This window comes from Tursiops truncatus, chromosome 10 (assembly GCF_011762595.2).
Source record: "Tursiops truncatus isolate mTurTru1 chromosome 10, mTurTru1.mat.Y, whole genome shotgun sequence".
In the NCBI taxonomy this organism is placed as follows: domain Eukaryota; kingdom Metazoa; phylum Chordata; class Mammalia; order Artiodactyla; family Delphinidae; genus Tursiops; species Tursiops truncatus.
Window position 1 is genome coordinate 63,462,813 of NC_047043.1, and position 11,160 is coordinate 63,473,972.

The 11,160-nt window shown below is 44.7% G+C and overlaps 1 protein-coding gene and 1 long non-coding RNA gene across 33 annotated transcripts in view; one reads left to right on the top strand and one right to left on the bottom strand.

Moving 5' to 3' along the window:
• The window catches only part of LOC117313922 (uncharacterized), a 100,890-nt gene that overhangs the window by 81,253 nt on the left and 8,477 nt on the right, over positions 1-11,160 (top strand). For all 13 annotated transcript variants that reach the window (XR_012324010.1, XR_004528535.2, XR_012324013.1 and 10 more), the window contains exon 3: positions 10,863-11,039. This is a non-coding gene — a long non-coding RNA (uncharacterized lncRNA). The remainder of the gene's footprint in view (positions 1-10,862; positions 11,040-11,160) is intronic.
• Positions 10,195-11,160, bottom strand: part of PLXNB1 (plexin B1) — a 28,286-nt gene continuing 27,320 nt past the window's right edge. For all 20 annotated transcript variants that reach the window (XM_073787892.1, XM_073787893.1, XM_073787905.1 and 17 more), the window contains one exon: positions 10,195-10,938. In XM_073787892.1, the coding sequence (XP_073643993.1) occupies positions 10,834-10,938 (105 nt within the window). In that variant the 3' untranslated portion in view covers positions 10,195-10,833. The remainder of the gene's footprint in view (positions 10,939-11,160) is intronic.

Here is an 11,160-nt window from a genome sequence, read left to right on the forward strand (position 1 = left end):
TCGGCCTCTAGAGGCCGGTCTTTGGAAGGAGAGGCAAAAGCCCTCACCACGGTCAGGCACGTGGGTGGAGGCAGAGCTGGCTGAACCTGGGGATTCTGACGACAGCAACGTTGACCAAATTGCTATATAACCCCTCAGAAAGCATCTATGACAACTAGAATAAATAGAGGTCAGAGAGCAAAGGTGGAACAATTTACAAAGTTTCAAGAGTAGGATGGCTTTAGAAAACAGGAAAAGAAATAAAAAGAATGCAATGGTCTTAGTAAGAAAAGAGAAGAATGGTTAAGAAAAGGTAGTGAGAGAATAAAAATTGACATGGGTTAAACAAAGAGAACAATGAGAAAAATAGAAAGTAAGATAATACGTGAGAAAGATGACAGAGAATACTCAAATGGAAGGAGAATGAAGAGAACATTTTTAAAGGTTTTGAAAGAGAAATGAGAGAAGGGGCTTCCCCAGAAGTGTATCCCTAGATCTCCAGCTCAGGCCTGAGAAGAGAGACTTGGCTGGCTGGTGTCCCTGAAGCTGAGAATGCTATGGAGAGTGATCACATGGTCCGGGGGACAGGAGGGCAACCTCATCCCACAGTGGGATGTGATTATCGTGTCACCCAAAGTGGACCTTACCAGATCATGGTAAGGTCTCTAACATCACGTCAAATTAGCCTATGGTGAATTAGCCTGCCAAAAAGCCTACTGTGAAATATAGAAGCTAATTACATTTTGGGGACACCACCTTTTCCAGATGTGCATGTTGTGTGAATGAAAACTCTGATATAAACTCAGGATGTAAGTCTATTCTGTTGAAGCAATACGTTACAAGTCAACTTGATGAAATACAATATACAATTTTTAAAAATGATTAGCTAACTTCTGCAAATATATGAACTATTTAAAGGAAAATGAAATAGATTCTAGTATGGCATTTAAATATCTACCACAATTATTTAAAGGAATATTCATTTATGGTATACATATAGGTATAACTGAATCACTTTGCTGTACAGCAGAAATTAACACAACGTTGTAAATCAACTATACTTCAATAAGAAAATTGCACAAGGAGAATATTCGTGTATGTGGATAATGACAGAAAAATGTAAACAAGGTAATATTGGAGTGGGCAATCCATAAGTTTGTCGACTTATTTTTTTTTATAAATTTATTTATATTTTATTTTTGGCTACGTTGGGTCTTCGTTGCTGCATGCAAGCTTTCTCTAGTTGCGGCAAGTAGGGGCTACTCTTCATTGTTGTGCACAGGCTTCTCATTGCAGTGGCTTCTCTTGTTGCCTAAGCATGGGCTCTAGGCACTCTGGCTTCAGTAGTTGTGGCTTGCGGGCTCTATGGCACAGGCTCAGTAGTTGTGGCATGCGAGCTTAGTTGCTCCGCAGCATGTGGGATCTTCCCAGACCAGGGCTCGAACCCATGTCCCCTGCATTGGCAGGCGGATTCTTAACCACAGCACCACCAGGGAAGTCCCGATACTATAGTTTTTAAACTATAGTTGATTTACAATGTTCTGTTAGTTTCAGGTGTACAGCAAAGTGATTCAGTTATATATGTGTGTGTGTGTGTATATATATATATATATAAATATATATAAAAATATGTGTATACATATACACACACACCTTTTCAGACTCTTTTCTATTTATTAGAAGATATTGAATATGGTTTCCTGTGCTATACAGTAGGCCCTTGTTCTTTTTTTTATATATAGTAGTGTATATATTTTAATCCCAAACTCCTAATTTATACGCCTTCCCCTTTCCCCTTTGGTAACCATAAGTTTGTTTTTGATGTCTGTGAATCTACGTCTGTTTTGTTAAAGAGTTCATTTGTATCACTGTTTTCAATTCCACATATAAGTGATATCCTAGGATATTTGTCTTTCTCTGACTTACTTGACTTAGTGTGATCATCTCCAGGTCCATCCATATTGCTACAAATGGCATGATTTCATTCTTTTTTTATGGCTGAGTAATATTCCATTGTGTGTGTGTGTGTGTGTGTGTGTGTGTGTGTGTGTGTGTGAGAGAGAGAGAGATATATGTATATGTCATCTTCTATATCCATTCATCTGTTGATAAACATTTAGGTCACTTCCATGTATGCACTATTGTAAACAGTGCTGCCATGTATGTTGGGGTGATGTATCTTTTCCAATTAGAGTTTTCCGAACATATGATCAGGAGTGGGATTGCTAGATCATATGGCAGTTCTAATTTTACTTTTTTTTTTTTTTTTTTTTGCGTTACACGGGCCTCTCACTGTTGCGGCCTCTCCCATTGCGGAGCACAGGCTCCAGACGCACAGGCTCAGCGGCCATGGTCATGGGCCCAGCCTCTCCGCGGCATGTGGGATCTTCCCAGACCGGGGCACGAACCCGTGTCCCCTGCATCGGCAGGCAGACTCTCAACCACTGCACCACCAGGGAAGCCCCTAATTTTACATTTTAAGGAACCTCCATACTGTTCTCTATTGTGGCCATTACCAATTACATTCCCATCAACAGGGTAGGAGGGTTTGCTTTAATGATATTGTATCTTTAATTAAAAGAAATAATGGAGGTTAAAAACTCATTCAAATAAATTTATATAATACTCTTACCAGAATATTGCTTTCAGGAGAATTAACATTTTTCTTTCTTGATGTTGTAAAATGTACCTCAGATTAATTGACATAAACTTGATAAGTAGAATAAAATGAAATAGTTAAAAAACATAATTTTACAAAATTGAGTTATTTGTAGCAAGGTGGATGGACCTAGAGACTGTCATACAGAGTGAAGTAAGTCAGAGAAAACAAATACCATATGCTAACACATACACATGGAATCTAAAAAAAAAAAAGTTCTGAAGAACCTCGGGGCAGGACAGGAATAAAGGAATAAAGACGCAGACATAGAGAATGGACTTGAAGACATGGGAGGGCGGAAGGGTAAGCTGGGATGAAGTGAGAGAGTGGCATGGACATATATACACTACCAAATGTAAAACAGATAGCTAGTAGGAAGCAGCCGCATAGCACAGGGAGATCAGCTCGTGCTCTGTGACCACCTAGAGGGGTGGGATAGGGAGGGTGGGAGGGAGACGCAAGAGGGAGGAGATATGGGGATGTATGTATATGTATAGCTGATTCACTTTGTTATACAGCAGAAATTAACACACCAGTGTAAAGCAATTATACTCCAATAAATATGTTAAAAAATAAAACAAAATAAAATAAAAACCATAGATTTAAAAGTAGTAAAATCTGTTAATATGGAAATGAATATGTTTCCGGAGTTACAATGACTTCTAAAAAGAAAAGAAACTGTAGAAAATGTGTGACTTGCTGATAAGAAGGACAAAACCATTCACTCAGAAGCCCAGCTTTTAACTGTACCTCAGTAACTCCTTAAAGGAAATTATCACTTGATAATTTACACAATAGATGTTGAAAGGTATTCAAATAGACTTTAAGGGAGGAAGTTATTACTAGAAATAAAATGTTCAAAATGATAAAATGATCAAAACAGAAAGATATACAAATTGTAAATATTTATAACTCGTTTCAAATATGTGAACCAAAACTTGACAGAAATAAAGGAGAAATACATGAAGCTACTGAAGGGGCGAGGAGTAGAAAGGAAACCACAGGACTGAATGAAGTACAAGGAGATGGTGGAAGAAGCAAGAAGCACAGAAGGACCCGCACTGGGCCACCCAAAACCCAGGAAACTGCTCCAGTAATGGAGACAGGAAAGCACAGGGGCCCAGACCACATGCACGAGCCTGAGCACAGGTACACTCAGGGAAATGGTAAGCGTGGAGGAGAAGGAGAGGTAGCCCTCCTGAAGCCAACTACAAGAGGTAAATTTTACACCACCACGTTAAAAAAAAAAGGACATGAAAAGATCTTCAGCATCCTAATTCTTAGAAAAATGCACACCAAAACGACCACAAGGTATGATCGGGCACTAGTCATCATAAAGTCTACAAACAAAATGCTGGAGAGGGTGTGGAGAAAAGCAAACCCTCCTCTGCTGCTGCTGGGAACGGAAATGGCTACCAGCCACTATGGAGTACACTGTGGAGGTTTTATAAGACACTAAAAATAGAGCGATTATAAGATCTGGCAATCCCACTCCTGGGTTTATGCCACGAGAAAACCATCCTTCGAAAAGACACCTGCAGACTTCCCTGGTGGCGCAGTGGTTAAGAATCCACCTGACAATGCAGGGCACACGGGTTCGATCCCTGGTCTGGGAAGATCCTACATGCTGCAGAGCACCTAAGCCCATGCGCCACAACTACTGAGCCTGAGCACCTAGAGCCCGTGCTCTGCAACAAGAGAAGGCACCGCAGTGAGAAGCCCACGCACTGCAATGAAGCCCCAATGCAGCCAAAAATAAATAATAACAACATAAAAAAAGAGAGATAGAAAATTAACCCTTTGAAAAGAAGAAAAAGACACCCACAACCAACATTCATTGCAGCACTATTTAAAATACCCGAAGCATGGAAGCACCCAAAATGTCCATCGACATAGGTATGGCTACACAAGATGTGCTACGTATATAAAATGGAATATTTCTCAACCCTAAGAAAGAATGAAATCATGCCATTTGCAGCAACATGGATGGACCTAGAGATGATCCCACTAAGTCCCACAGAGAAAGACAAATATCATATGATATCACTTATAGGTGCAAACTAAAACTTGATACCAAGGAGCTAATTAACCAAACAGAAACAGACTCCCAGACGTAGAAAACTAACTTAGCGTGACCAAAGGCAAAGTTGGGGTTGGGGGGGAGATAAATTAGGAGGTGTGGATTAAAACATACACCCTAATATATGCGATAATCAACAAGGACCTACTAGACAGCAAAGGGAACTCTCCTCAACACTCTCTAATAACCTGGAATGGGAACAGAATCCGAAAAGGAATAGAAGCATGTATAACTGAATCAGTTGCTGTACACCTCAAACAAACACAGTATTGTAAACCAACTGTACTTCAATAGAAGATACAAATTACATTAGAAGAGAAAAATGAAAACAAGTGCCTACTCTAGTCCCCTCAGGCCTCAGCGGTCTGGGCTGGTGTCACATCCCTGGAACCTGAGCAGGCCTGGGTCCCAAGGCTGGACTGTCGTGGGGCTGAGGGGACTGGGGAGGATGTGCCAGCAAATGAGCCCCCCCGGGGACCTGCAGTGTCTGGTCCACTCGAAAAGGGACCACAATCTCCAGATGCAGGCAGGCCCTCCTATAGCTCAACCAAGCCTAGTGCACCCAAAGGAGGGTGGATCCTCTGGGCTGCAAGAGCTTTGAAACGTCACCTGGTCTCCACATCTCCTGGTGTTGGGGTTTCCACTTCCAGCCTCCTTCCTTAGAGTCGCTCCAACTACCTAGGACATCACCCTCAGCACAGCACTTTTGCAGGGGTTGGGATTTGACTGGGAGGGTGAAGGGTAAGGGGGAAGAAGTAAAGAGGCACAAGCCCTCGTGTGTTTCTTCTGGCACTTTGCACTCTGATTTTCAACCTGGGAACATGACTTTTGCTAGGCTCAGGTTGCCCGAGTTACCAGAGTCGGGCATGAAGAAATGCTGCCGCCTTGTGGCCGTTTTCCGTAACAACAACCTTAAAACCAGTACTTAGGGTAACTTAATATTCACAAGGCCTGTGGGGCTCTAAATGACCCCTGCCTTCGAGAGATATCGCGCGGTAGGTAATAGAAAAAGAATTCAAAACAGGGCCGACTTTAAGAAGTCAGTTTCAAGAGGTAAAATTATATTCACATTAAAAAAAAAAAACCCACATGAAATGATCTCAGCATCGCTAGTTTTTAGAGAAATGCAAATCAAAACGACAACGAGGTATCATAGGGCACCAATCATCACAAAGTCTACAAACAATAAATGCTGGAGAGGGCGTGGAGAAAAGACATGCCTCCTCCGCTGCTGCTGGGAATGGAAATTGCTACCAGCCACTATGGAGATTTTATAAAACACTAAAAATAGAGAAATCATGAGATCCGGCAATCCCACTCCTGGGTGTATGCCCGGAGAAAACCATCCTTCGAAAAGACATCTGCACCCCAACATTCATTGCAGCACTATTTACAATACCCAAAGCATGGAAGCACCCAAAATGTCCATCGACATAGGTATGGCTACACAAGATGTGCTACATATATACAATGGAATATTTCTCAACCCTAAGAATGAATGAAATCATGCCATCTGCAGCAACATGGATGGACCTGGAGATGATCCCACTAAGTCAAGTAGGGTCACACAGAGAAAGACGAATATCATATGATATCACTGATAGGTGCAATCTAAAACATGATACCAATGAACTAATTAACCAAAACAGAAACAGACTCCCAGACTTAGAAAACTAACTTATCATGACCAAAGGGGGAAAGTTCGGGTGGGGGGAGCGATAAGTTAGGAGGTTGGGATTAATACACACACACACACACACACACACACACACACACACACACAGATATGATAATCAAGAAGGACCTACTGGATAGCACAGGGAACTCTACTTGATAATCTGTCCTAATCTATAAGAGAAAAGAATCTGAAAAATAATGGATATACAAATATGTATAATGAATCATTTGTTGTATACCTGAAACTAGCACAACATTGTATATCAACTATACTCCAATAACATTTTAAAATTTTAAAAATAAGTAAGCTTGGGGCTTCCCTGGTGGCGCAGTGGTTGAGAGTCCGCCTGCCGATGCAGGGGACACGGGTTCATGCCCCGGTCCGGGAAGATCCCACGTGCCGTGGAGCAGCTGGGCCCGTGAGCCATGGCCGTTGAGCCTGCGTGTCCGGAGCCTGTGCTCCACAACGGGAGAGGCCACAACAGTGAGAGGCTCGCGTACCGCAAAAAAAAAAAAAAAAAAAAAAAGTAAGCGTAAACGCTTTTGTACAGCAAAACGTCCATAAACGAAACAAGACACCATATGGTTTCGGAGAAAATATTTGCATATGATGGAAATTTGAGGGACTAATTCCCAAAATATACAAAGAACTCATACAGCTCAACGTCAAAAAAACAAACAACCCAATTAAAAAATATGCAGAAGACTTAAGTAACATTTCTCCAAGGAAGATATCCTAATTACCAGCAGGCACATGAAAAGATGGCCAACATCACTGATTATTAGAGAAATGCAAATCAAATCCACAATTGATGTATCACCTCATACTCGTCAGAATGACCATCGCCAAAAATTCTACGAATAGGGACTTGCCTTGTGGTCCAGTGGTAAAGAATCTGCCTTACAATGCAGGGGACGCGGGTTCGACCCCTGGTCAGGGAAATAGGATCCCACATGCCTCAGGGCAACTAAGCCCTCGCACCGCAACTACTAAGCTTGCGCACCTCAACTGGAGCGGGCGTGCAGCAAACTACAGAACCCACGTGCTCTGGAACCCACGCACCACAATTACAGAGCCCACACACCCTGGAGCCTGCACGCCACAACTAGAGAAAGCCTGCACGCCACAACTAGAGCAAAGCTCACGTGCCACATGATCCTGCATGCCTCAGTGAAGATCCCGCATGCCACAACTAAGACCTGACACAGCCAAAAATTAAATAAATAAATAAATAATAAATCTTAAAAAAAAGTCTACAAATAATAAATGCGAGAGGGGGTGTGAGGAAAACAGAACCCTCCTGTACTCTTGGTGGAAATGTAAATTGGTGCAGCCACTATGGGGAATGGTATGGAGGTTCCTTAAAAAAGTAAAATAGAGTTACCATATTTTCCAGCAATCCCACTCCTAGGCATACATCCAAAAAAGATGAAAACTGTAATTCAAAAAGATACACCCACCCTAGTGTTCATAGCAGCACTATTTACAATAACCAAGAAATGTCCATGGACAGATGAATGGATAAAGAACATGTGGTATATGTATACAATGGAATATTACTCAGCCATGAAAAAGAATAAAATAATGCCATTTACAGCAACATGGATGGACCCAGAGATTATCATGCCAAGAGAAGTGAGTCAGACAAAGACAAATATCATATATCGCTTATATGTGGAATCTAAAAAAGTGATACAAATGAACTTATTTACAAAACTGAAATAGACTCTAGACATAGAAAACAAACTTACGGTTACCAAAGCGGAAAGGAGGGAGGGGTAAATTAGGAATTGGGGATTAACAGATGCATACTACTACATATAAAATAAACTGAAAGGACTTACTGTATAGTGCAGGCAACTATATTTAGTATCTTGCAATAACCTATAATGGAAACAATCTGGAAAAAAATATATATCAATTACTTTGCTGTACACCTGAAACACTGTAAGTCAACTATACTTCACTAAAAAAAAAAAAAAAAAAAAAGATACGGAGCTCCTGGTCCTCTAACTGGATAATTACTCCGATATTTAAGTTGGTGAAAGTTCACTTAATGAAGCAAGTCACTCCCTAATCTCTTTAAGGTGTCCCCAGTGATGAGAAACGAAGGTCCTTTGCATACTAACATGTTTTATGGGTAATGTAGTAGGTGAGGGCACTCTGCAGTCTTGATCAGAATAAGATTGATCAACCTGAATGACAAATGTCCTACACTGAAATTGTGGCCAAGACCCAATTAGAATCCTTAAGTTCTGTCAGGTTTAGAATCTCCACTGGCAGCTGTGGTGTTTGAAGACTTGTAAGTTCCTGTCTTACTGCGCAGGTTTGTGTTCTTTGTATCTTTTACTAGAACAACATTCTGTGAGGGCTGAGACATGATAGTGAATGACTCAACATGTTCAATAGTCACAGCTGCCAGGCGTGCAGGTACATGGTTTTCCTCTCCCCAGAGCCCTCACCTACCCTGTTATAGGCCTCCTAGGACCTGTAGGGGCCTGAGCCCTGAACAGAGGCACGAGTCTTTCACGGCCCCTGTGGTGTCAACCAGGCTCCCTCCCTCTCTGGGCCTGCTCGACGTCCACTCCAAACTGAATTCCCCATTAGCCCTGCTCCCTGAGACTGTCACAATGGGGGATCAACTCCATGGTTTGGCCAGAAGGAGTCAGACCCATTCTGAGCCACTACAAAGACCTGGCAGGAGCACGCATTTGAAGTACTAAAGCTCACACACCGGAATGACAGTGCCTCACTGCTGGCTGACCTGCCTCTGACTGTGGTCTGGACATCAGGCAGAAATGAGGAGGGAAGGACATTAGAGCAGAGAATAGCAGTGGTGACTACAGTGGGCATGGACACACCAATGTGGCTCCTGCCATCTTAGGGACGAGGACCTTGAGAAGGCATTATTTAGGGCCAATAAGAGGGAGGGAAGAGGACTCTTCCTGGACTCATATCAGCCTGTGTCTCTTCAAACCCCCAATGAAGACCCCTAAGTTGGGAGGTGGGGCCTCTGTGTCAGAGGGGAAGGAAGGCTAGAGGGTCTCTGGGCTATAAGCAGAGAGCCATGGGGGAGAACCTTGTGAGGACCTGAAGGCTGGAGGGCCATGGACTCACCTCTGTTCAGTAGGCTCACCTCCTGTGGAGGCCAAGGGTGGTCTCAGTCAAGGGGGCATCAACCCCCAGCCGTGTAGACCCAGCCAGCAATACAAGATCCAGCTGAGACAGTCTCGAAGCTCACCTCCAGCTACAAATCAGGAAACCCAAACAAGGTGGCCTTGACGCAGGCAGACATTTGGGTTATCTGCACCCAAAATACCTTGACTTAGAAGACAACCCAGTAACCAGAAGCCCCTCAGAACAGCCCAGGCTACAGGGGTTCAGGGCGTCTAGAAACTACTGAGGAAAAGGGCCCCAAGATCCACTCCACCTGGAGCAGTGATGCCATCCTTTCCCAGTTCCTTTCAAAACAAGTGCAACAGGAATGGAGAAATCTGAACACTCAAATTGCCGATAAGGCAGACCTTGAAGAAACCACAGACCCCTGCACCTTGGGTTTCAGGCCCGCCAGCCCCGTCCTGGATGGGGTTCTCACTTCCTTCACAGCAGCTTTGACGCCAGCAAGCCCTGTGCAGGAGTCAAGGAGAACCCAGCCAGCCCTGTGATCTGGAGCATTCTGTGGGCGCCATGAGACCTCCCAGAGGCTGCAGATCCCATCTCCCCATGGTGCCTGCCAGGCACAGCTGCCACCCTCCAGCTAAGGGAGGGCTGGGCCAAGCCCACATCTCAGACACCAGACAGTGTGTTATCCTTTAATGAAGAGCCAGGTCAGTAGGGCCACCATTCTCCCCGAGGCCCCCCTGCAGCAGACACCCCTCACTCCTGGCTGCCTCGGTGGCAGGGTGGCCCTGAAGCAGCCAGCCCTGCTGAGAGGTCAGTTTGCAGCAGCCTAGGAAAGGCATTCATCTCTCGGACCTAGGAAAATGGCAGCAGCAACATGGCCAGTGGCGGCTAATGAGGTCAGGGATGGTGGAGGAGGAGGGCGGGACAGGAAGTGGGGGCTCTCCTCCTTCCTCTCTGAATTCCCTGGGATAAAGGCCAGTGTTCAGGAGCAGTACAGTCTCCCGAGGGGCTGGAGGCCCTTCCAGCCACTCTCTGGAAGCCCTTAGTCCCCAGTTTCCCTCAGACTAACATCACACAGAAAGTAGCCCGCAGGGTCACTGGCCTCAGGGTCACCACTCCATCAGCCTCAAGGCCCCACGCCTGCGAGATGTCCAGCAGGGCCCAGGCCAGAGCCACCAGGAGACTTGGAGCCACCTTCCACTAACTCCGCTGGGCAGGCACTACAGGCATCTAAGAAGGTGGTTTCTCTCCCTCGTGGTTCCGGGGCTGCCCAGGCGGGGCTGAGGCACAGCAGGCCAGGGGTTCTCCAAGTCCCTACAGATCTGTGACCTTGTTTTCTACAGCCGCTGCGATCTGCTGGAGCCGATAGCCCAGCTGCATCTTCTGGGCCGTGCCATCTTCCTCCAGGGCAGTGATGATCTGAAACACAGAGACCAACTCAGCAGGGGGAGACCGTCAGCCTGCCGTCTACCTTTGCCACAGGCTTCAATAGGCCTCCACAGCTACTGCAGCAGGTGTAGGTAGGGGCCCGAGAAACCCTGTGAGCTGCCGCACTCACTTCCTCAGGGCCCCCTCGGGGAGGGGATGATGACAGCAGAGTCACTGTGGGGTTTTAAGGATTAGTGAGGTAGGGAATGAAGT